The sequence below is a fragment of the Sorex fumeus genome, unplaced genomic scaffold (assembly GCF_029834395.1).
Source record: "Sorex fumeus unplaced genomic scaffold, SorFum_2.1 ptg000007l, whole genome shotgun sequence".
NCBI classification, from domain to species: Eukaryota; Metazoa; Chordata; class Mammalia; order Eulipotyphla; family Soricidae; genus Sorex; species Sorex fumeus.
In genome coordinates this window covers 32,771,343-32,798,879 of record NW_026606064.1, presented here as the reverse complement: position 1 = coordinate 32,798,879, position 27,537 = coordinate 32,771,343, and the positions used below count along the sequence as shown (strand labels likewise).

Sequence of the window (27,537 nt, the reverse complement as noted above, 5' to 3'; positions counted from 1 at the left end):
TTTTTAAAAACTATACTTATGCAGATTCTAGGAAAGTGTGGTTGTTTCTATAAAATGAGCTACAACTCTATTCAGGCACCTGCTATCTTTCCAATAACTCTTCAGTATCTTCCATGTAGTATGGACTGTGTTACACTTTGGGATATCACTGTATTTCATGAACAGATCTTGTCTTTAAGCAACTCAAATTTTGCACTAAGAAACAGACTAAAGCCTTTTAAAGTCATTCATGAAACATTGCAGTTTGTAAATAGATAAACGAAGCAAACTAATATAAGTAGGTATAACCAGATTATTGGATCCTTCTTTTATTTCTTGTGCATCAAATAATGTAGTATTGCTAAGGTGAGTTATTAAGTTTAGAGCATATATTATTCTTTAAAAGAAACAGCATATATTAAAAATGTCATTAACTTGAGCAGAAGCATTTAGCTGTATTTCTCATTTTTTTTTTCAGAGTATTTGGAGCAGCCATACTTCTCACTTCTACACTGAATATGCTTATTCCATCAGCAGCCAGAGTGCATTATGGGTGTGTCATCTTTGTTAGGATATTGCAGGGACTCGTTGAGGTATGATCTGCTGGATAACTTTCTTTTACAATTGGCATGCTCATAAAACCTACAGATTATCTGTCTCTTGTTTTACAAGTAAACATGTTATTAGGTTGTATCAACATGGTCAGAATTTAAAAACATATTGGAAATGTTACAGAATTGAACGAATTTTTTTTTAAGAAAATGACTCTATACTATCAGTTTGAGTACCTTTAGCTTTTCAGTAATTTAATGATATTAAATATGTTTAGTGAGTTTTTGCCCCCCCTACCCCAAAAATATCCTTAAGCCAAATAGGCATTTCTGTTAATGTGTTGTGAAAAAAGTGTTTGTGTTTGTCCTTTGCTATGTAACGTCCAATTAATAACTTCTGGGAGAATTTTTTGGTGCGTGGGAGGGAACTCCAAAACAAAACTCAGGAATCGTGAGGGCAGCTCTTGTCACCTTGGTCAATATGATGACATTCAGAGGTATACATGGCTCGGGGTTCATTGAGTGCTAGCATCAAATTTTTGGCCTTGTGTGTGCAGCACATATCCATTGGCCCTTGAACTAAATCTCAATCACCCTGAGATTTCATGGGTGATTGAGCCACACAGCACCAGTGTTTAGGGACTATTCCTAGATCTGTACTGGTCAGTACTTAGGGGACCACAGGCTGTAAAGGATTGAATGAGGATGAGCCTAAGAACACACATGGTATTCTCTCTCCATTCCTCTTCCTCCAGAGTTTTATACCAAGTCCTTGTAGACTTTGAATCCTGAAGTAAATGTTCCCTGAAACAATTTATTGAATATAATTTTTGCACATCCAATTCTAATGGCTAGTTTTGATTCCATCATCCTATAGCTTTGAAAACTTTCATTTAAAAATGACATTAGGAGCCATAGAGATAGATAGTACTGGGGTGAAAGCATTTGCTTTATTACAGGTTTAACCTGGTACTGCATATGGTCTCTCAAGTATTGTCATGAGTGATCCCTGAGCACAGAGCTAGGAGTTAGCCCTGAGCAGTGGCTTTCCAATGTGCCCCACCCATAGAAACAACAACAACAAAAGCTTTACAACAGAACCCAGAGAGATAGTGCTCGAGGTAGAGCACAAACATGCATGTGGCTGGCCCAAGCTTCTTGTTTTAGGAGTATGATAGAGGTAAGTAAATCATGTAGCATATAAAGGCACTTAAAACAATTTCCTTTTTTTCCCCAAAATAAAGAAAAATAATGGCCTCAAAATAAGGAAAAAATAGTAATTTTAACACTATTCAGTTCTCAGTACCATGTTCAGGAAATGTGATCATAGATTTTATTGCCTCACACAAAGAGCTCCCAAATTTTTCAAACTCTTCAGAATAACAGGTGAACTACAAGTCTTTTGATAGCCTTGTTCATAAGAAAATTGAGGCAGAAGAAAGATTTGAAGGTTGGGGGAAAATTGAATAGGTCACTTAAAAGAGGCATATCTCACCTTATCTGAGCTAGAATCTTTTAAAATGGCATTTCAAGGAATCAACAAAGGCCCAAGAGTAGCAATGGTTTCTCTCTAATACTTTGTGCCAATCCCATAAGAAACAGCAGGAGAGAAGGAAGTGTGCTTATTTTCCAATGCCCCAGGGTGCTGAATAGTAGCATTTATCTTCTCTGATTACAGGGTGTAACCTACCCAGCCTGTCATGGGATCTGGAGCAAATGGGCCCCTCCTCTAGAGAGGAGTAGATTGGCAACTACTTCCTTTTGTGGTGAGTAAGGCATGCAGATGGCCTGGGAGAGTTTAAAAATAACTAGGATACAGGTGAAAGTTGGTGAAACTCACCTCTAGAACAGTTGGAGGCCTGTGGTTGTGTGCATTAATAATTTTCTAAGGCTTTTGAAAAGGCTTTGAAAATTATTTTCAGCCCTTTGTTCTTATTGGTGACTTAAATCCTCTATTCTTCTCTTGCATCTTTAGGAGCTTATCCATTTCATCTAAGATTTCAAAAGCATTCCTAAATAATTTTATTTGTCCCAGCGGGTAGGGCGTCTGCCTTGCATGCGGCCAACATGGCCGACCCGAGTTCGATTCCTCCGCCCCTCTCGGAGAGCCCGGCAAGATACCGAGAGTATTCGATATGCCAGACACAGTAACAACAAAGTCTCCAATGGAGACGTTACTGGGCCCGCTCGAGCAAATCGACGATCAACGGGAGGGCCTTTACTTTACTTTACTTTACTTTTGTTATTTTAAACTATTTGTTGTATATTGGGTAAATAGGCCATGCTCTTTTGTATAGCCCTGTGTTCCTGGGTGAGTAGGGTGTGTGTGTGTGTGTGCGTGTGTGTGTGTGTGTGTGTGTGTGTGTGTGTGTGTGTGTACGGGTTGCCATGTGTGTAATTGTGCATGGCCCAAGTATATAAGAATTTCTGTTGATGTCATTTGCTTTCCTCCCCTATTGATGTCATTCTCCTTTCTTTAGGTTCCTATGCTGGAGCTGTGATCGCAATGCCTTTAGCTGGCATTCTTGTGCAGTACACTGGCTGGTCTTCAGTATTCTATGTCTATGGTATGTTTCATTTTAATACAATTGAGTTCAATGAAATGCACATAAATGGCAACAGTGAAGTAGATCACTGAATTTACTCTGTGTTTACTCACTTAAATTTTTATCTTTCCCATTCTTATATTGAGATCAAGGAAAGGTTACTACTGGTTCTGCACTCAGGAATTACTCCTGGCGGTGCCTGGGGGACCATACGGGATGACAGGAATTGAACTCGAGTTGGAAGCGTGCAAGGCAAACATCCTACCCGCTGTACTATAACTCCAACCCTGTTCTACTTAGCTGCTCCCCTCCCCAAGAAATCTTATTGCTTAGATAACTTTGTGACATATAACATATATCCTTTGATTATGAAGGATAAAATTAAATTAGTTTATGAGACAAAATTGATTAGGAGGAAGTAGCTAGGCTGCACCCATTTCTCCTTTTTGCTACCACTTATTTGGTCATTTCCTGATCTTGCCTCTTTAAGATTGAATAGTGATAGAAATTTGGAAGGTATTCACGGTGATAATACAACTTAGTTTCATGATGACTGATGAATCACTTAGTTGCAGCATATTTTTGTCATCATTTTCTTAAAACTAAAGGAAATTAGTCCCCCAAATTGAAATAAAAAATGATAAGAAACAGTCATTTCTGTTTATCTTCTACTCAGTTTTCTAACAGAAGCCAGAAGTTCATCATTTAAAAATACTCCTAAAGTTTTATGAAAAACATTTTTTTAGTTTTTTTATATTTGAAAACTTTTATAAATCAGTATAATTTGAAAAAATTTCCAATTTTTTGTAGTAACTTTCTTTTTATTAGTGTATCACCAGAGGTACGGTTACATACTTACAAACTTTTGTGCTTGCGTTTCAGTCATACTATGATGAGTACCCATTCCTCCACCAGTGCCCATTCTACACCACCCATGATCGCAGTATCCTTGTCACCACCCCCACTCCACCTCACCCCTACCCCGACTCTGTAACAGGTCATTCCCTTTTGTTCTCTCTTTCCTTTTGGGTGTTAGTTTGCAATAGAGGCATTGAGTGGTTTGTAGTCCAAAACCTAAAGCAAGCACCCTAATCCTTGGCCTCTCAATAACCCCAAGACAAAAACAGGAATTGGGGCTTGGGATGGAAACATCCCAAATTTGATGGTGGGAAGGTATAATGGTGATGAGATTGGTGTTTGAATATTAAATGTAATCAAATATTGTGAACCACGTTATAAGATAAAAAAAATTTTAAAAAGTGGATCAAAGATCTCAAGATTAGATATGAATACATAAAATATGCTGAAGAAAATGTTAGCAGAACTCTCCAGGAAATTGGCCACAAAGAAATCTTCAATGAGGTGACCATAGTGGAAAAGACTACAAACGAAAAAAACAAACACCGTTCTCCAGTTGTTCATCGATTTGCTTGAGTGGACCCAGTAATGTCTCCATTTTGAGACCTGTTGTTACTGTGTTTGGCATATTGAATATATGCGGGCGAGATACTGTCTCGTTAGCTTGCCGGGCTCTCTGAGAGGGGTGGAGGAATCCAACCCAGCTCCACCGGGCCGGCTGTGCACAAGGCAAATGCCCTATCACTGTGCTATTGCATCAAATGAGATTACATCAAATTGAAAAGCTTCTACACAGCAACAGAAACTCAAGCTCTAATAAAAAAAGACACCCTACTTCTGGAGCAGTAGTAGAGCGGGTAGGGTGTTTGCCTTGCATGCATCTGACCTGGGTTCGTTCCCAGCATCCAATACTGTCCCTGAGCTTTACCAATAGTAATTTCTGAATGTAGAGCCAGGAGTTATACCAGATCATCACCAAAAGTGTCCCTCCCCACATAATAAAAAAAGGACACTACTGAATGGGAGAAAATATCTGTACACAATACTTATGATAAAGGGCTGTTATACAAGATACAAAATTTATGAACTCGCTAAATTTATGAACCAAAAAATCCAATGACCCTATCCATAACTAGAGTAAGGAGGTGAATAGACATTTGCCAAAAGAAGCCATATGGATGACTAACAGACATATGAAAAACTGTTTATTTTCACTCATAATAAAAAAAATATGCGAATCAGGGCTGGAGCGATAGTACAGTGGGTAGGGCATTTGCTTTGCATGCGGCCCACCAGGGTTCAATTCTCTGCATCCCATATGGTCCCCCCACACATGAACAGGAGTAATTGCTGAGTGCAGAGCCAGGAGTAATCCCTGAACATCATAGGGTGTGACCCAAAAAGTGAAAAAAAATGCAAATCAGAATGAGATACCATCTCACATCTGTAAGAATGGCATACATCAAAAAATCTGTAAATCAGTAGTGCTAACGGGGCTGCAGTGAGAAAGGAACTTTCCTTCTCTATTGGTGGGAATGTTACCTGATTTAACCTCTATAGAAAGAAACATGGAGATTTCTCAAGAAATAGGAATAGAACTTCTGTATGATTTGGCAATACCACTTCTTGGCATCTATTTTCCAAAAGAAAAACATAAATTACAAAGAATATAGGCACATCTATGTTCATTGCTGCATCAAGTACAACAGCCAAGCTATAGAAACAAACCAAAAGCCCAACTATAGATGAATGTATCACAAAGTTTTGCTATATATATATATATATATATATATATATATATATATATATACACTGTAGCACTGTCCTCCCATTGTTCATTGATTTACTTGAGCAGGTCCAGTAACGTCTCCAGTAAAGTGAAAATTATTGTGAGACTTGTTACTGTGTTTGGCATATTGAATATGTCATGGGTAGCTTGCCAGGCTTTGCTGTGCTGGCAAGCTACTCTCAGTAGCTTGCCAGGCCCTCTGAGAGGGGTGGAGGAATCAAACTCAGGTCAGCTGCGTGCAAGGCAAATACCCTACCTGCTGTGCTATTGCTCTAGCCCATAACATAACTATATATATATATACATATATATACAGTTTTGTGTGTAAATATATAATATATAGTGGAATACTATGCAGCTCTAAAAACAAAACCATGCATTTTGCAGCAACATGGATGAAATAAGAGAATATCAAGCTGAATGAAGTCTTTCAAAATAAAAGTAACTTGTATAGAATTCTCTCTCTCATATGTGGGACTTAAAGATACACATGGATCTAGCAACAAAGATCCAAAGGAAATGAAGAAACTGATCCACACAATTGAGTTGGGTAGGGGGGAACAAGAAGAAGGTATTGAGGTTCTTGAAGGAGGGAGGTATATACACTGGTGATGGATGTGGTGTTGGAATTATTTCCATGAAAAACCATTATTAATAGTATTGTAAGCAAGGTAAGGTAAGGTAAGGTAAAGGCCCTCCCGTTGATCGTCGATTTGCTCGAGCAGGTCCAGTAACGTCTCCATTGGAGACTTTGTTGTTACTGTGTTTGGCATATCGAATACTCTCGGTAGCTTGCCGGGCTCTCCGAGAGGGGCAGAGGAATCATTTAAAAAGTTTGAAATATTTTGAAATGAGAAACGAAATGAGAAAAAATAATGAACAAATGAGAAGTATAAAAAATTCAACTGATGTGGTCACTAGTGAATACTTTTTAATATAGGTGGAAGAATCTGAGAAATGAATGAGGTCATGTGGTCATAAAAAATAAGCGTATGACTGAATCTAAGTTTGTCCTGAACTAGTTCCATCATGAAATATTCTCATTAGCTTTCAGAATTTCAGAATGCTATCTAATATTACTTTAGAGTAAGGGTTCTAACCTTGGTTCTTTGGATCCATAAAAGTGACATATTATGATGAGCCATATATTTATTTGTACAGTTTTTTTGGAAGAACTTTTATTTTAATCATATTTTCATTATATTTTTATGGAAAGTTTAAAGCATTTGTTTAAGAGAAATATACTAGCTTGGAAGAACATTCATTCAATCATATTATTTATGTATTAATTCATTTACTTTTTAAATTTTACATTTGTTTTTACATTTATTACTTTTAATGTTTATTCTGTTAAAGCACCATGATTTACAAAGTTAAAAAATTTATAGTTGAGTTTTTGATATACAGTACCAATCCCATCACCAGTGTCAACTTCCTTCCTCCAGGGATCCCAGGTTCCTTCCAATCTCCTCCCACCCCAAACCTGCCATCTCTTTTTGGGAAGGGAAGGTGGGTGGTGTTTGGTATAGAGTTTTTTACATGTCAATCTTTGTCCTTAGAGTTTTACTGTTAGTAACACATTAAATGTTCACATGTATACCTTCTATACAATGACATGCTGGGTATTATTCTTCTCATGTGACTTTTGAGTAGAAATACTTCAGATAACTTAAAAAATCAGATTATAACTTATTTCCTATTTATTGAATGGTACAGTATTAAGGTTTAAACATTAGATGATTATAAAATGGTACTCGCCATATGTGTCAAAAACTAGGTTTTAAGACATAATAAATATTTGTATTTAGTTATTTAAGTATAAAACTAAATGATACACATCTAGCAACATGTAGATATACTCAGGATATTTTATTTTTTCCATCCTTTCGAAAGTTACATTATCTCTACTAACATTTTTTTGCCACATCTAAAGGGATTATTAAATCATTTTGTCATAGCAGTTTATTTTTTTATTATCATTTTTTTATTAGTGAAACACCATGAGGTACAGTTATAGACTTATAAATTTTTGTGCTTGGGTTTCAGTTATACATTGATCAAGTACCCATCCCTCCACCAGTGCCATCCTCCCCCACCACGGGTCCTGGCATCCCTCTCACCCCCCACACCCCCCCCCTCCCACCCTGCCGCTGTGGCAGGGCATTCCCCCTTGTTCTCTCTATCTTCTTTTGGGTACTGTGTTTTGCAAGAGAGGTATTGAATGGCAATCATGTTTGGTCTATAGACTACTTTTAGCACGTCTCTCCCACCCCGGGAGGGCCTTCACAACACCCTTTATTTGGTGCTCTCTTCTCTATCTGAGCTTCCTTTTCACCTAGCACATATGGCTGGCCTTCAAGTCATGGAGCAAAATTCCTGGTACTAATCTCAGCCATTCCTGGGTGTTAGTCTCCCGTTTTGTTGCTTAATGTTCCCCAGATGAATGCAATCTTTCTGTGTCTATCCCGCTCTTTCTGACTCATTTCGCTTAACATGATACTTTCCATGTAGTACCACTTGTATGTAAATTTCATAACTTCATCTTTTCTAACAGCTACATAGTACTCCATTGTGTAAATGTACCAAAGTTTCTTTAACCAGTCATCTGTTCTCGGGCAGTCAGGTTTTTTCCAGATTCTGGCTATTGTAAAGAGTGTTGCAATGAACAGACAGTTGCAGATGTCACTTCGACTATACCTTTTTACCTCTCTGGGATATATTCCCAGGGGTGCTATAGCTGGGTCAAATGGGAGATCAAATTCTAATTTTTTGAGAGTCGTCCATATTGTTTTCCAAAAGGGTTGGACCAGCCTGCATTCCCACCAGCAGTGAAGGAGGGTCCCTTTCTCGCCACATCCGCACCAGCACCTGTTGCTTTTGTTTTTGTGGATGTGGGCCAGTCTCTGTGGTGTGAAATGATATCTCATTGTTGTTTTGATCTGCATCTCTCTGATGATTAGTGATGTAGAGCATTTTCTCATGTGCCTTTTTGCCATTCGGATTTCTTTGCGAAAGTTTCTGTTCATTTCCTCGCCCCATTTTTTGATATCAGTTTAGAGATCTTCAGTTATTGAGTTCTGTTTAATGATTGACACAGGATTTGAACCTGGGACAGTCATATTCTATAATCACCATATATATGGAATTTTCACACATCATCTGACCCAAAATTGTGTTTTCTGCTCTGGACAATTATTAAAAGAAGCATGCCACAACACAAGCTATGGTATTCAGGAATATTTCTTGTAGACTAAAATGGAAGAAATAATGTATTACAGAAATCACTGACATTTAGATAGTTACTCAAGAAAAAGAGACTTGTTTGAGGCAAAAATAAAATGGCTACTTATGGAAAACCAGAATATTCACTTGAAAATCTTCCTATTATTAACTAATGTCTCATATGTATTATGTAAAGTTAGGATCTGTTTTAGTGGTAAAAGTTTGAAATAAAGAAAGGGATGAAAAGGGACTTGCACTGAAATTTGCAGCTTTCCTCTGACTAAGAGTCGTCAATAGATATGCACAAAAAATTTTACTATATTTATAGAGAACATTTTAACAGTTATATAATAATACTATATTATTTTAATAAGTCTGTAGTTAATGTATGATAGCCAAGTAAGGTAGAATTTGGTAGAATTCATACTAAATCTAGAAGTGTTAAAATAAGAGGAAGATTAGTATTTATTTTCTCTTGGAAAGATAGGCCACCCCCACCAATCAGTGGAAAGGAGGTAATTAACATTTCACTCTAGCAAAAATCTTTCAGAGTCAATATTTTGTCTTTTCATTATATTCCTCTATCTCGAGTGCTTACTAGTGTAACTGCTTAGTAATTTGTGTATTGACTAGATGGGTGAATTCCGAACACATAATTCAAAAATTATTTATTGTGAGTTTTCATGGCATCAGCACTATACAATAGAGACATAAAGATAGAGCTATAGAACAAGTCTTCAGGAAACTTAAAGACTGGTGACAAAAGACAAGAGACAGATCATGTTAGTTGGAAAATTCATTTTTTACAGAATGGTTTTGCCAGGACTTTATGGCTGCCAGCAATAATTTGTTAAATGAAAATATTTGTGATGGTTTCCTTTGACTTTCTCCTTTTGAACTCTTGCTTGCAGGAAGCTTTGGAATGGTCTGGTATATGTTTTGGCTTTTGGTGTCGTACGAGAGTCCTGCAAAGCATCCTACTATTACAGATGAAGAACGTAGGTACATAGAAGAAAGCATTGGAGAGAGTGCAAATCTTTTAGGTGCAATGGAAGTAAGAACTTTATTATGGTGTATATCCTTATTCTTATTCTCCATCTCACCTTCTTCAACCAATCATACTACTTTACCTGTAGTGATATATTACTCAACAAAAGAAATTTAGAATTAATCATAAACACTTTAGCCATATTTCCAAACTTATTAAGCACTGTAATTTCTACTTCCCCCATCTATATCTTCTTCTTTTCCCATCATCATTTCTTGACCATATTTGAATTTTCCATGAATTTTAGCTATGACTATATGACTTAACAAATTTTTTAATGGTCATATATGTTCTACAATTCAAACTAACTAAACCAATACTTGTTAAGTTTAGATTGTAAGAAATGGCAAAATACATACTATTACCATTACAGGGTTGGGTTTTGTTTGTTTATTGTATAGTCTAAAAGTAAGTTTTATATATGTCTTTTTGTTTTATGTTATTAAGGACAAACTGAAGTATTGCAATGCCAATCATAAATATCTGGCATGAAGATTTTTTAGTATAGACCTCATATTATAATTTGAAAAATAATCAAATTTGTCTAAAATGTTACCAATTGCTATTTTATGAATAAAATGTGATATACAAAAGAAGCACTGGTATGTCAGGAATATAAATTTATTAGTTTATGTGACCTTAACATATTATTAAAAGTAATGAACAGTTATATGATATTATAAAAGAAAAATTGATAAGAATAGTACTTAAACAGATTTAGGAACTTAGTATATAATGAGTAATCCAATTCTTATGTTAAGAGTTGAAAACACAATTCTATGATTGAGCATCAAAGTCCCTTTTACATTATGTGTCTCTTTGTTTATAAAATTCTCCCACCATTCTAATGGTATTTTATTACATTTTTGGTTGTTTACTTCATTTGTTAGAGAAGATCTGTCTTTGACATCTGATCCTAGTTTAAATGGTCATCATCCACTGATGCTGAGAGCATTTTGGCCTTTAATAAATAAGGGAAGTCTCAATTGGATTTCATTTAGAAATTAAGCTTTGGTACTTAAAAAGTCATTACAGTATAGTTATTTCACCAGTTGGACGGACTTGTGTTACAACATACCCAACCCTTGGGGTCCAGAGAGTTAGTCAGTGGGTAGTGTGCTTACCTTGCATGTGACTAACACGATTTTGATCCCTAGAACCTTATATGGTCCCCTTAGCCCTCCAGTAATGATCCCTGAGCACAGAGTCAGGTTAAGTCCTGAGAACTTCTGGGTGTGCCCCTCTCTAAAGAGAAAAGAAAAAAAGAAAAAGAAGAAAAAGAAAAGAACTCAACCCATCCATGCAGTTCTTTTCTGTAAATGTAGTGATAATTTATTTTCAATATCACTCAAGAAACAGTGGTGGATATAGGCAGGGTGAATGCAAACTAGTTTGCTCTGGTGCCCAACAATTACAGTTTTCTGTGGGCAGGTGCTAAATATAAGCTGTTCCATATTGAGTTTTGAACTTAACTTTAATGTCTAACTAAATTAAGTGGATCAGTCTACATGTTCTTTTGCTAACTGTATTTTATCCATTATTAACTCTGAAGAGATATGTATATCTATGTATATCTATATATGCATTTTAAAGCAGTAATTTAGTATAAGTGAAACTTCATTCCTAGGAATGAGTACAAAGAAAATAACTGTAAAATATCACAGATAATATTAAATTCCCCATATCTTTATGCTTTTTTATTTTAATACAGTGTTTACATTGATGTTTTGTATTTTCCTATAGCCTTAAGGTAAATTTGAAAATAATATTAGGTGAATAAAACTTGTATTTTAGGAATTTATAATTTATTGTTGGAAACAAATTTGAAATGTTGCAAAAGTAGAAAGAATAACAGGCATATGTCACTGCACATATACAATAGTTGTTAACATCTTGCCTTAATTATTTTACTTTCTTTCTTTGCTGAATGATTTTAGAGTAAATAATATTACTGACAAGTACATTGCAAGTATCTTCAAATTTCTACTACCATGTCTAAATGGGTTTTGATTCTTTATACTCAAATAACTTTTGTAGCTCTGTGTAGAAGTAGCTCTTTTAGTTAATTTGTTAGATTTTGTTTGTTTTTGTCACACTCAGTGGTGCTCAGGGCTTACTCCTGGATCTTCATGCAGGCATCGTTCCTGAAGCACTCTGGTTAGAATATGCCAGAAATTAAACCTGTGTCAGTTGCATGCAAGGCAAGTGCCCTGCCCACTGTACTATCACTCCAGTTCCTTCTGACTCTGATTAAGAATCTCACTTTGCTTCTGGCAAATATTTCTTATATACAACTTTTTCCTTTGCAATTAATTAAGTATAATTCATGATAATTAATTCATTAATAATTCACTGTAATTCATTATAATACAGAAAAATCATGACTCACAAGCAAAAAGTTTGATTATTTTTACAAACTAACCGCATCTCTGGAATGATTACTTGAACCAATAAGCATACTACTATTAAAACATCGTAAGCCAATTTGTTGCCCCTAATGATTTTTTAAATGTATAAAATTGAAATTTTTTTCCTTGCATTTGATAAAGTATTTTGCAGACTGAAGAATGAAGTTCTTTGTGGACATGGCCCTAGGAATATATAAACACTTACCAACAAGAAAATGTACTTTACATCTAAAATTACCCTCTATTTGTATACTTAATACAAATATAATATTATAATGCAGACTGCTGAATTTAGCCATTTCTGCTATTTGTAAAATAGTCACATTGCACAAGAATATGCAAGTAGTTCAAAATATTTCCTAGAATATGTTGAATTTTTTAAGAAAATACTGCATTCTCTAAATCTTGTTGAGACTAGAAATTTTTATTGAAATCTATTGTACATTACATATTACTAATAATATAGGTTTTAATTTTATTTCTTTTTGTCACACCTATATGACACATATATAATTACTATATTGTAACTTCCTACTACACTTCCACTTAAAGTGATCTTTAAATGGCTTAGTTACATTCGCAATCAATATCCAACAAAAATTAGTAAATTAGTGTTAAAATGTTGATTTCTCTTTTACTAATTTAGAAAAGTCAGTGATTCAAGATGACATTAAATAAAGCTATTTTAGGGTTTTTTTCCCCAATCAAACAATGTTTTGATGTTCCAAATAATCAAGAAAGTAGGAATGAGAGACAATTTAAGGTCTAAAATGATGAGTCTTGTGGAAAATTCTTGCTCTGTATTTGGAAATGTACATTATATTGTATATCACACAATGATGCAATTCTAGAAGTATCAGCAGCAAAGCCAATCATATTTAGATTGTTAATTTTGAATATCTTAAATATAATGTCATTATATGTCTACAGGATGCTGGATGATCAAATGCTTTTATGTCAATGATGCCACATGAATTTTATAAAACTGTGTACTTGAGTGTAATAGAATATAAACTAATATCCACTATCAAGAGACATCATTAACATTAGATAAAATATATAATATTGCACTATTATTTTTTCTTATTTTCCTCTTCTAACTACATTGAATTTTCAGCTTTTTTTGTATAAAATATATTGAATACCAACAAGATCTTTGATTTGACAGTGAATTTTAACTGGGAAATGGTATATCATTGTCCCAAACATATTTTTAAATCTAGGTTTTATACTGTGGAAATTTGTTTTACTTAAGTATAGAATCTTGCCTGAGAGATAGTACAACAGGTAAGACTTTTGCCTTGAATGCGATTGAACCGGATTTGATCCTTGGCATCCCATATGTTTCCCCAAGCACCACTTGGAGTGATACCTGAGCACAGAGGAAGGAATTAGCCTTAAGTACAGCTGGGTATGGCCAAAAAAAAAAAAAAGCATCTACTCGTGTATATTTCAAAAACTGTACTTATTTAATATGAATTAGAAAATAACTGTTTCTAACCCAATAAATATTCATTAAGATAGGGGAAGCTGGAGAACTCTAGTTATCACTTACTCATGCCCTATCATACACATTCTGAAAATGTAAAGTTTTCATTATTCCTATTAAGCTAGAGATATTTAAAAATAGTCAGAATGGTGTTCTTTTTGGTATTTCAGAAATTCAAGACTCCATGGAGGAAATTTTTTACATCTATGCCAGTCTATGCAATAATTGTTGCAAATTTCTGCCGAAGCTGGACTTTTTATTTATTGCTTATTAGTCAGCCAGCATATTTTGAGGAAGTCTTTGGGTTTGAAATTAGCAAGGTATGTACAAATTTTCTTATTTAACTAATGCTTTTATGTATATATTTTGCATTTGAGTGACACTAAATTCTTTTGTCGAGGTTTTATATTTGAAATTTCATGAGTTATGCATTTAATGATTGACTCCTTGGAAACAGAAAGAACATAAGGTATTTGAAGTGGGCTTCCATTGTTAGCTAGAAATTACTTTGATCCCCAAAACAAACGCATAGTTTGGTTATATAGTAAAAGCACTACAAATTATAGTGTGACGTACTTATATTGAAAATAGTTATTAGTAGCTATAAAAATATTAGCATTTTCAGATTTTTTCTATAAGGACAAAATGGTCATAAAAACTATTTAAGGATTTGAAGTTTAAAATATCTTTTTATCTTCATGGACAACCTTGTTTGATTGATCAGCTAGATAGTTATCATTTCTATTGATCTGATTGGGAAATAAAAACTAAATAGTCAATATAAATTGCCTTCAGCTGAGCTGATAATAAAGGATAGAACTAACTCCTTTGATTTATGTTTCAGTCCCCTTTATCATGTTATTCAAATTCATGTAAACCACATGTTCATTTAATCATTTAGCAAGTCTATATTGACTGCCATCTCTGTGCCAAGCTCTTTGCTGAGTCCTGAATAGATTTGTCTGTGCAGGCAATGAACTTGGCATTTCTCTTTTTGTCATTATATAAGTCCAGCTGGGCTCTCTATTCATACTATGTCTCTACTTGAAAGACTATCTGGAACTGAAGAAAACCTGAGTATAGGAGTAGCTATTCTAAGAGCTCTTTTGTAATTCCTGTTTCTAAGGCGACTGTTCCCTCCATTTCTGAGAAGAATGGCTTCTTCAGACAGGACTGTTCTCTCTGGAGCTGATCAAACATTGAAGGGTAGCCTTTCAAAACTCTGAGAGGTGTTATACTTTTCAATAAAGGCTGCTGGAGGTGTGAGTCCATTTTCTTAATCTAGGACAAATAGGACACAGAGAAGCTATTAATAAAGTCACATCTCATGGGGGAAAGTGAAGGAACCAACTGATGTTAATGAAACTGGTGATTGTGATCCTGTAGCTCAGATTAATTAAGTACTTCAGTAAAAGCAATGATATTTAGCATAACTAAATTTAATAAGTGGATGATTTGATTTATTCACTTATTATATTATTTACCTAATATTACAGATAAAATTATCACAAATGTTAACTGGAAGATTTTGGTTATACTAGTAAATATAATTTTTATCTGATTTAGCTTTAAAAGCAAAGAAAAAAACAACACTTAAAACATCGAGAATTATTCCCCATTGGAATAACCAACCTTTAAATAAATTATGGGATTCTAGTCTTATGCAATTCTTGAGATCCTGGGAAGTCTATAGCAATTGAGCTGTAGTAGTTACTTTTCTGGAGCCCTTTTTTTTTTTTTTTTTTTTACTTTGGCGTATTCTCTGTTCTGTCAGAAAGCTATTGCAATAGAAGAATTTTGGGAAATTTTGAAAAGCTCTTTTAAACAATTGAAAGAAATGTTGTACTTTGATATAAACTGCAATATTTAAATATCTTCTCTAAACAACAAAATAAGTCAGAAAAAAATTTAAAATTCAGAAACAAAATGAGTGAAGAAGGCAATACCTGGGTCTTGGATAGAGGCTGATATGACTTCAAAGACAAGATCCACATCATTGGTCATACATAACATTTGACCTACTTTTGAGTAATTATTAAGTTAAGTATCTGTCATGCTATATTATTTTATCTACAAAATTGGTTTTGATGCCATATATCAGATAAGCAGGAATAAAGATTTAAGTGTACTAAAGTATTTACATGGAGAATAGTTTCCTCCAACTTCTGACATATTTCATTTCCTACAAGAACCACACAGTCAGTGATTTTGTCTTCACTTCTACTGGGCCAAGTTATTTAAGGCAGAAACCAGTATGCATACATGCATATATATATGTACTTCTTTACAGACCCTCGGGAAAAGTATATCAAGATAAACCAGAGCTCTGCTCAGATTAACTAGTATTTTGAAAGATTAGATTACAGAAACTAGCCAAATAAAAGAAGAGTAAATCCATTTGAAATCCACATGTAGGACAGAAGAGAGTTTTGCTGAGTGCCTGGTATACTCTTTTGTAAGTAGAACATGAATCAGATGGAGAAGAGAGATAATATGAATTGTAACTAAAAGAAAGAAATGAGAAGCAAGAATCTAATGACTCAGGGTTTCTAAAGAATCAGTCAGTTATAAATCAAAATGTTTAGCTTTCTCTTGCAAAGTCTTCAGCCAATGAGTTCAATACTATGAATTTATCATAAATAATGGCATTCTAAGAATTTTTTATCACTCTGATGACGTAGAAAATTATTAGTTAATAGTGATAACTGATTAAGTGATTTTGATAAATCACCAACAATTGAAATGATGATTAAATAACTCCCATTAAATCCTGAAATGTTAATCTCCCTGTTGTGATCATACACAGAATACTTCTATATATTGGGCTCGAGCAATAGTACAGCGGGTAGGGAGTTTGACTTTCATGTGGCTGACCCAGGCTCAATTCCCAGCATCCCATATGGTCCCTCAAGCACTGCCAGGAGTAACTTCTGAGTATAGAGCCAGAAGTAACCCCTGTGCATCGCCAGGTGTGACCCAAAAAGCAAAATAATAATAATAATAATAATAATAATAATAATAATCTTATTCTTCTTTATCCAACATAATTTTAATGTTTATTTGAATGAATAGTAGATAGTAGAGACAAACAAAACAAACACTGTCCTCCCGTTGTTCATCAATTTGCTCGAGCGGGCCCAGTAACATCTCCATTTTGAGACTTGTTGTTACTGTGTTTGGCATATCGAAAATGATATGCAAAATGGCATATCTCCATTTTGAGACTTGTTGTTTCTGTGTTTGGCATATCGAATATGTCACAGGTAGCTTGCCAGGCTTTGCTGTGTGGGCAAGATACTCTCAGTAGCTTGCCGGGTTCTCCAAGAGGGACAGAGGAATCAAACCCAGCTCGGCTGGGCTGACTGCACGCAAGGCAAAAGCCCTACCACTATGCTATCACTCCAGTCCAGATAGCAGAGAATGTCCATTTAATGACTTGCTAGATTGTCTCAGTTACTGGGTTTAAATGAAGGACAATTATGCAGAGGTAGGAAACTCAAGTCAATCTGAGACTTTTAGCCTGACTGTTAAAAAGCAAAACATGTAATCTATGAATGTATGTTTCAGAATATTTTCTTGTTGGATGCTTTCTTTCCACATACTAATTGCTTTAAATATATTAAATCTAGTTAAGAATGAGGAACCACTCTACTTTTTGGAAAGTAATAATCTCAAAAGCAGTACTATTTGCCTTTATAAGTTTTCCTTATAACTTTATTTAGTCCCTAGTTATTGAGCCTCTGCAAAATGCCAGGTTTTGAACTAAAAATATCTACACATGCTTGTGTGACTTTATTTGATCGTTTGATGTATTCTTTTTTCATATGGTGGTGGTACTAAACATAACACGTAAGAGCTCAGTTTTAGCCTCAGAACTGACTCAAAACTCAAAACTTGGCTCACTAAAACTTCTAAGTTATCTTTTTTTATGAATTCAATGGTAATAATAATGTAGAAAACTTCCATGGAGATGATAGAAAAGTAAAACGTTTGGACTTCAGACTTCAAAGCTGGATATTGAAGTTATTTTAGAGTGATTCACTGACTCATTGAACCCTTACAACCACCCTTGTTCATGATGGTAACTGCACTCTACAGCACTATAAAATAAACCAGAATATTTGTCTCTAGCTTCTGATAATTTTATTGAAAAGATATCACTTAATCACTTAATCCCCGTTATTCATCGAAAAGATATACCCATCCAAAAATAATAAGCATCTTATTACAATCGTGATTTGCACTAAGACCACATATGTGATAATATACATAATATACAATTATAATGCATTTTATCCACACTTCCTACTAGCTATAATGCCTTGAGAACAGTGCTGTTACTGTCACTGTCCTCCCATCGTTCATTGATTTGCTCGAGCAGGCCCAGTAACATTGTGAGACTTGGTAGTGTGTTTGGCATATCCAATACGTTATGGGTAGTTTGCCAGGCTTTGCCATGTGGGCGAGATACTCTCAGAAGCTTGCCAGGCTCTCTGAGAGGGGTGGAGGAGTCGAACTCAGGTTGGTCGCGTGCAAGGGAAACGCCCTACATTGAACATAATTATTGTTCAAAAATTGTGTGGGGAATTGAAACTGACAGGCTAAACTTTATAATGGGCATATTTTATACTGATTTATCATTTATTATAATTTTAACTCAAAGTTAAAAATATATTTAATACAAATTTTAGTGATTTTATACTAAAATTCATATTAAATTTTGTGCTAAAATTCATAAAAAACACTACAGAAGTTTTATACTAAATACATATAAATATATAAAAATTTTCTAGTAAAATTTGTATAAAATCACTACAGAAGCCATCTATATAACAGTGTGAAAGAATATTGATATTTGACACAGGAAATTCTTAAAATTTAAGAATTGATCTGAATTTTATAGGGTCTATTCTGTATAAACTTAAAGCTAAATATACATTTAAAATATTATAAAGGTTTTAGTCTTATGAACTAAAAATATTTCACACTATAGCCTTTAAAGAGTTATTGAAAGTGTAACTCTTCTCTAACTTTTTTTTTCTCCCTGGTCTTCTCTTGTCTCTTTGATGCTGATTATTTTTTATCTATTTCTTTAAGAATTTAAAATGGGCACAAAAATGTGAATAATTTTATGGTAAGGTCCAGGATAATTTATAAGTAAACTCATTCTACTGACATGTGATGCACAAAAAAAGTATCATCTTCTGAAAAAAAATAAAATGAGATTTAAGTAAGTTTGCTCAGTTGTTCCCTTTGATTCTGTGGAAGTTATTGCTTACCCAAGGAATGGGTATGTGATCATTTGGAGATAGTGCTATTTCCTGTATTTGGCCACTAAGAGTTTATGATTGATTCTGAAAACCAAGACCACTAAATTGGCTATGTTATTTGTGGTCACGTGTTTCTTTACATTTTTTGTTTCTCACTAGGTTGGCATGCTCTCTGCTGTGCCACACTTGGTAATGACAATCATTGTGCCCATTGGGGGCCAGATTGCAGATTTTCTAAGAAGCAAGCAAATTCTTTCAACTACTACAGTAAGAAAGATCATGAATTGTGGTGGTAAGTTCCTATTTTTCTTAAGTAATTTTTTGCTTCACAAATTCTAATCTATGAAAGTAACTTTTTCTATGCATATATAATATGCAGTTAAAATTGTGCCTTCCATGTTCATTTATAATCATTTTCTTATCTGCATATCAATTACTTCTTACTTTAAATACCTGCATAACCTGACCACTTTTATTTCTATTTCAAACGCAAGGAAGAATTCAGCAATATTATTGCATTATTATTGTATTACTATTTTTGTAATGGCCACCATTCCCATTCAAGGTGCTGGAGTAGGGCTGGGGAATATCACAGAGATATTTGGCACATCAGGGGAAGCCTGAGGCTCAGTTTTTAGGGCTACTCAGTGATGCTGAATAGAGGTAACGGATGCTGCTGGTGCTCAAACTTGGGTATTCCACAGGCTAGCCTGAGATCTCCCATCTGAGCTCATTCCAACCCCAGCTTTATTATTTTCAAGATAAAGTCACTGGAGTCGTTTTCTAGGTCCATAACTATGAGATTTTAAAAAACTATTTCTGGCTGACTGAAAATGTTTACTCAAATTTCTGAATTATTTCCACATGTTCTTTTCAAAGGTTTTGGCATGGAAGCAACACTGCTGCTCGTTGTTGGCTATTCTCATACTAGAGGGGTGGCAATCTCATTCTTGGTACTTGCAGTGGGATTCAGTGGATTTGCTATATCTGGTAAGACGTGTATATATATACATAGAGAGAGAGTGAGAGAAAGAAAGACAGATAGATATAGATATAAATATAGACATAGATATAGATACGTGTGTTATTTTGACTTTCAGCTGGTGATATATATATAATTTTCTTTAATATTTTGACAAGAAAATTTGATCATATTAATACTGGAGAATGACAGTATTAGACAATTAGGAAATAATTTTTGAATTTGTTATTCAATTTTTCTGCTTACCCTTTCTTTTCCTCCCTCCCTCCCTCCCTCCCTCCCTCCTTCCTTCCTTCCTTCCTTCCTTCCTTCCTTCCTTCCTTCCTTCCTTCCTTCCTCCTGGTTCTTGACTCTGGGAACCATATGAGGTATGGGAAACCATATGGAGTGGCGGGGCTTGGGGATAAATATGAGGTGCCAGGGATTGACCTGGGTCAGGGATTACAAAGCAAGCACCCTACCTGCTGTACTATATCTCAGATATAGTATAGACCTTTTCCTTCTATCTTTCTTAATCTTTCTTTTGGTCTTCTTTTTTTCCTTTCATGTTAAGAGAACATGTTCATATGCCCTACTCTTTATGGAATAAGAATAGTATAGTAAATATTTTATATGAAATTCTGTTTTATTCTATATCCATTATATCCTTGATTTAAATTATCCAAAAGTAGTTATGAGTCATGTTATATATCTGCTATCTTTTTAGGAGGATGGCTTGATAAGGTATTTATTTTTAAGACATTTGTGACTTTTAAAACCAAAACTTATATATACATTTCAGGTTTCAATGTTAACCATCTGGATATTGCCCCAAGATATGCTAGTATATTAATGGGCATTTCGAATGGTGTTGGTACATTGTCAGGAATGGTTTGTCCTATAATTGTTGGTGCAATGACAAAGAATAAGGTAAGATGGAACAAAATATTTGTAACAAAATATTCTTTCTTCTGACTGGGAAATTATTTTTTTACTTTCTATGGCATTCTTTTTTCTGGTTTATTTACCATAGCTCTGAGTAACGGAGAAATGTAGTCTTGTTAGAATTTATCAGTATGCCAAGTTAACTCTGTTTCTTAACTAATAAACCAAATGCTTCTCAAAATCCTTGAACGATTTTGATATCCCAGATTTAGTTTAAAAAGAAACATCTTGTACCTAGTTTATCAGAATAGGCAGGCAGTGGTTCCTTTGGTCTTTATCTGTAAACCTAAATTCAGGCTCTAGGTTTTAGTGGAAAAATATTATGATGAGCTATTTGTTCTTATTTATAAAACTAAAAAATGTTTAAATGATGGAAATGATAATTAAAAATGGATGAAAGAAAGAAAAGTAATTTAAGTGAAAATTAAGAATACTTAGTTAATATTTTAAAATGTAGCCTATAATAAATATTTTGAGCTTTATTGCATATGTTAGATTTTTTAAATGTTTAAGGCTGAAGAGATAGAGGGGATAGGGTGCTTGCGTTGCATGTTGCCAACCCAAGTTTGACTTCTGGTACCTGCTGTAGTCCCCTGGGCCTGGATTAAGCCCTGTCAGTAAGCACTGTCAGGGGTAAGCCAAAAACTGTATATATATATATATATATATATATATATATATATATATATAAAATTTTAAATAACTGCAGTATTTTATGCATTACATATAAGATTATTTGCTTTATAGAATCAAATTACAGGTTTCTTTTGAAGATAGCTTTTTTTTCTTTTGGGTCACACCCGGCGATGCACAGGGTTTACTTCTGGCTTTGCACTCAGGAATTACTCCTGGCGGTGCTCAGGGAATCATATGAGATGCTGGGAATCAAACCCGGGTTGACTGTGTGCAAGGCAAACTCCCTGCCCTCTGTACTATTGCTCCAGCCCCTGAATATAGTGTTTTATGAAAAAGCTTGATGATGGAGGATTCAGAAATGTTAGGCTTTTCAGTCATGGGGAGTTGTACTCACCGTGCCACTTCTTGTCACTGCAGTCACGTGAAGAGTGGCAATATGTCTTCCTAATTGCTGCCCTGGTCCATTATGGTGGAGTTATATTTTATGGAATATTTGCCTCAGGAGAAAAGCAACCTTGGGCAGACCCTGAGGAAACAAGTGAAGAAAAATGTGGATTTATACATGAAGATGAACTTGATGAAGAAACGGGGGACATTACTCAAAATTACATAAATTATGGTACCGCAAAATCTTATGGTGCCACAACGCAGGCCAATGGAGCATGGCCTAATGGTTGGGAAAAGAGAGAGGAATTTGTACAAGAAGAAGGACAAGACTCATATCCCTACAAGGACCGAGATGATTATTCATAACAAAGCTAAATTGCTGGATTTATTTTTGGTGTTTGTGATTAAATTAATTGTGATTGCACACACAAAAAAGTGATGTAAATGTGAACATATCAACCTGGCAAGTCTTGCTGTAAAAATGAAATTCAAACAATCCCATGAAGTTACCATCAAGTGCAATCTGTAGAAATTGTGTAATTCATCATTTCCATTCAGGCCACCTATTCTTGCATTTGTGATTTAAACACTGACTGATCAAAATTGTAGAAGCAAGTAGTTATTCATCAAACTCATATGTGCTAAGATTCATTATCATTTAATAAAGCACAACTACAAGAGTTGGCTCTTCCAATCCTACAAAGGTTAGGAAGCCAAAGCTACTTGATCATACAAAATGCACTTATATATTTGTTATACTGTATCGCAAGATATCGTGCTGGAATTCTGCTTTCAAAAGCTGCCATGTTAGCTGCATCATATGGTGGATACATTTATTGAGTGCAAATCAATCATAGGGATGGGAATATCATTCTCAATAAAGAAGAATGTTGTGAGCTTGCAGCTAGCAAGGTATCTAAATAATTATTATCACATAGTGTGGAATATTTTGTTGGTGTTTCCAAAGGATATCTTGCAGTGTTTTATATGAAATGCTTGGACACAAACACATCAGTGAAAGAGAATTTGTAAAGTGGGGGGTATGCTTCATGTTCTTCCATTCATTACCTAACAGTATGAAACATTTCACATTTCAATAAAATTTGACTTTTCATGTAGCATATCATATAACTTTTTTTGCAAAAATTATAAAAATCTAATAGACTTCAATGTATTTTTTATTACAACTTTGTACTGGTTGTAATTTGCATCAGAAAAAAGATACATACACTATAAAGAATCTAATAAGAAATTTACTATGAAAATATAGCCCTTAAATGCAATATTAACAAAAATAAATAGGAAATGATTTAGATATACTTCTTCCTTAATAATTAAATGCTATATGGAACTTGTGCCACAGAGCTATATATATATAATATGAAAATATAAACTTAATAAAGTTATTATAAGTAGAAAAATTTATTATTTAAAATCCCATTGACAAGATATTTGTCTTAAATATATAGTAAAGTAAATTATATTAAAACTATATATGTATATCTTACACATATTCATACAGAGAACATAATAAACACTCCACACACCTACACAGACACACACACACACACACACACACAAACCAACCAAATAAAGCATACACCTAATGTTGGGTTAGGGGACTGCAATTTCTACTTTCATAGAGTCATAGAATTTTAGATGGGGCAGAGGCATTTTTGCTTGTCATTTCTTAATATAACTCAACAGGAATCGCAACATTTGTGTACCAAGCAATAAGTGCAATGCATACAACTTCCTGTCTGTATATTATCTTCATTTTGCTTGTGGTAGCTTGTTTGGGTGGTTGGAATGATTTTTTTTCTTTGAAAAAAGTTAACATCAGACCTCTTTATAATGTACTAAATGATAATGCACTCCCCAAATTCAACTCAGAATATTATTGGTGTATTTAATAGTCTATTTGATCTGTTTGTTGTACTGTGTTAGTGACTGGAGGTCCTGCTACTGCCAATATAAAACATAAACTTTGTTTAAAAAATGCAATCCATTCTTGACCTTACAAAAATAAAAATATCTTTTGCTTTGTGTCTCAAAGTGATGCAATGTGACGATAGCTTTTGTTGTTTCTAGTGAAAAATGTAGAATGTTATTTTGTTGTCACAAAAACAAAGTGTTAATAAAATGCTCTATTTATCCTTTGATATAAAAACATAATACATTAATTTGGTTTATTTTACACAGTTTGCAGCTTTAAGATGTGATCCAGGAAAACAAAATGTGTTCTCAAGAATAACAGCTGTTTTTTGGGCCTCTTAAGAACTAATGAAAGATGATGGCATTGTGTGGGATCATTTTTTCTTTAGAGAGTTTTACTTTAGGAAATAATACTCAGCGGCCTGAGTAATAGTACAGAGGGTCGGCCTGGGTGACTATCTTGCACACAGCTGACCTGGCTTGATCTCTGGCATCCCCTATCATCCTCTGAGTCCTGCCAGAAGTGATCCTTGAAAGCAGAGTCAGAAGGAAATCTTGAGATCTGCTGGGTGTGCTCCTAAATCAAGCAAACAACAATTTTTTTTTTAAAAAGTGAAAAGAAATTGGAATCAGATTCTTAAACTCTCAAAACTTGTCAGTTTTCAAAGATGGCCCCCAATTTTGTCTGTACACACATCTTTTACTGGGCACTGCCTGAAAACTAGGCAATTTGTGTGATTCTACATTGCTTTCCAAAGTAGATATTCATTATTTGTTAAAGGCAGACAGATAAATAGGGACTGAAAAGGTTTAGTAATTTTTCCAAGGTAAAAATAGAGCAAAGGCATTATGTTCTATAATGTATCAGTCAGACCTGTGAGAAGTGAGCAATATGTATCAGAGCAGCTAATGGAATGTCCTTGTTATTTAGCTCTTAACCTCAATTTTACAGATATGTGAGAAGGGAAGACATAACTATATAGCATTAGAATCCCAGACTCATAGAACTTTCACTGATCAAAGAAATTTATGGGATGATTTAATTGACGCTCCTTATTTTAATGACTGAGGAGACTGAACGTCAGGGGAAAAGCTTAATAAAGAAGAGGATATTACTTGGGAAGATGCTAAGGATTGTATTGTTTTCTCTTTTGCTGTTTGTTTGTTTGTTTGCTTGTGCCACACCTGGTGGTTCTTAGAGCTTTACCCTGGCTGTGTTTAGAGATCACTCCTGGCTACTGGAGCTTAGGGGACCACATGGGATGTCTGGAATCGCACACAAGGCAAGCGCATTACCCGCTGTACTATCACTGTGGTCCCTGTGTTCAGCTTCTTTAAAACCACATTGTATTTAGCAAATTAAAAATGTTTAGAGCACAGGGGATAAGTGCTTTTTAAACAGCTAAGCTGAATTTGATCTCCACCACCCCACATTATCCCAGAGCCTGGCCAGGAATGAATGATCCCTGAGAGCAGAGCCAAGAGTAAGCCCTTAGCACCACTGGGTGAATTCTAAAGAAACGAAAATTTGATCACACCCCAGACACACCACTTTTACTGACATGGTGGGGGTTGGGGGTAGGAAATATATTTTCTTTTTTTATAATCACCTACATAAACATTTAGAGAAACAGTCTGTTTCCTCTTATTTATTGCAGTAACAATAGTGTAAGATTGTATGATTAATGTGTACAGCTTTTCTTCTCTTCACATCACCACCAAAGTATCAACATCTCATCACCACATTCTACCTCTCTATCCTGTTACTTCCTCCACACTGTAACCAAAGTTCTGTCCAAAGAACTCATCTGGTTGTCTTAGTTTGTTCTCTCCCTTTGTTTCCTTATATTCTAAAAATTAGTATCATCATCCACTTTCACTTTCTGACTTCATTTAATCTCCTTCAGGTCAATATATTTTGTTGCAAATGAGAAATTTTATCTTTTCTTATAACAGAGGCCATTGTGATATGTATATGTATAAGCATATATATACACACATATATGTAATATGTTTTCCACATTTTGGGTTTTTTCTTGGTATATTGAATATTGTAATCACTGTAGAGTAAGTTTAGAGATACACATATCTCCTATTTTTTGATACTATCTTTTGAAATAAGTGCTCTTCATTTTTGGATAGATAAATAGGAGAGTATCAATGGAATCATGTGGTAGATTTTTTTAACAATTTGAGAAATTATTTTCTGACTGTTTACTACATACCAATCCCTAACAAGATTCACTTGTCACCTTTCCCACACTTGATAGTAGAAATTAAAATATTTGAATATCATACTCTATCATTTTTTAAAAATTTTTATTAGTGAAACACCATGAGGTACAGTTGTAGATTTACAAATTTTTGTGCTTGGGTTTCAATTATACAATGATCAAACACCCATCACTCCACCAGTGCCCATTTTCACTACCACGGGTCCCAGGATCCCTCCCAGCCCCCATCCCCCCATTCCACCTTCCCTCTGTGGCAGGGTATTCTCTTTTGTTCTCTCTCTACTTTTGGGTGTTGTGGTTTGCAAAAGACACACTCTATCATTTATCCAGTTCTATAGTACACACAATTATAGTTACTGTAAGAAAGTTTTTTGTGTATTGTCTCAAAATGTTACCTCTGAATTCCCTTACTTTCTCTTATAACAATCAAGCTAAAGTTTCTTCCCTTTAATCTCATTCTCCCTTCATCCTTCTTCCCCTTCTTATTTCAATGCCTACCCCATCTGGAATTTTATCTACATATCCATCTATCATATATTAACCTATCTTTATGTATCTATATATCTATACAATTTTGCAATTTGAAAAGTGTGTTCTGAAATTTTGTCTACACATCAGTCTTACAAAGTTTAAAGACAACATACTCATATTAGTCTATTTTCCAAGTAAGGGAACAGGTTTTGGAAGAATATAATGAATTTCTTTAAGACTTCTCAAGGCAGAATTAGAATAAGGATGCAGACTATCTGGTTGCAGCAGAAGAGTAAATTAATTTTACTTTTAAGTCACTTTATTTCACTTTATATTATAAACATAGTACCAGAAAGGAGAAGGGAGAAGGGAGTGCTATTAGGTAAAAAAGCTGCTTTAGAAATAGGAAATAATCTTCTTACTGTCCAGATATAAACAGGGTTAATATTTCTAGAATCTGTACAATAGAAAATATACAGAAAACTCACATGTACTTTGTGAACTGCAAATTGTAAAATCTTCTTACTATGTTGGGTTTTAAAAAATTTTAATACTTAGCATTCATGTTTCCCTATTTGAGAACTAGAGTTCTGTAGGCTAATATTATACAGCATAACATAAACATAGCTTAATATATTTATCCAATATATTGTTGGTAAGCATTTAATTTTTGTACCATTTTTCTTGGGCTGGAGCGATAGCACAGCGGTAGGGCGTTTGCCTTGCACACAGCCAACATGGCCAACCCAAGTTCGATTCCTCCGCCCCTCTCGGAGAGCCCGGCAAGCTACCGAGAGTATTCGATATG

General features: G+C 34.5%; 1 protein-coding gene across 1 annotated transcript in view; it reads left to right on the top strand.

The window, feature by feature from the left end:
• The window catches only part of SLC17A6 (solute carrier family 17 member 6), a 48,439-nt gene extending 24,295 nt beyond the window's left edge, over positions 1–24,144 (top strand). The window contains exons 4-12 of the mRNA XM_056131215.1: positions 458–572; positions 2,209–2,296; positions 3,011–3,097; positions 9,857–9,999; positions 14,061–14,210; positions 19,320–19,452; positions 20,040–20,150; positions 20,924–21,051; positions 22,120–24,144. Coding sequence (XP_055987190.1) covers positions 458–572; positions 2,209–2,296; positions 3,011–3,097; positions 9,857–9,999; positions 14,061–14,210; positions 19,320–19,452; positions 20,040–20,150; positions 20,924–21,051; positions 22,120–22,455 — 1,291 coding nt within the window. The 3' untranslated portion in view covers positions 22,456–24,144. The remainder of the gene's footprint in view (positions 1–457; positions 573–2,208; positions 2,297–3,010; positions 3,098–9,856; positions 10,000–14,060; positions 14,211–19,319; positions 19,453–20,039; positions 20,151–20,923; positions 21,052–22,119) is intronic.
• Positions 24,145–27,537: the final 3,393 nt, after the last annotated feature.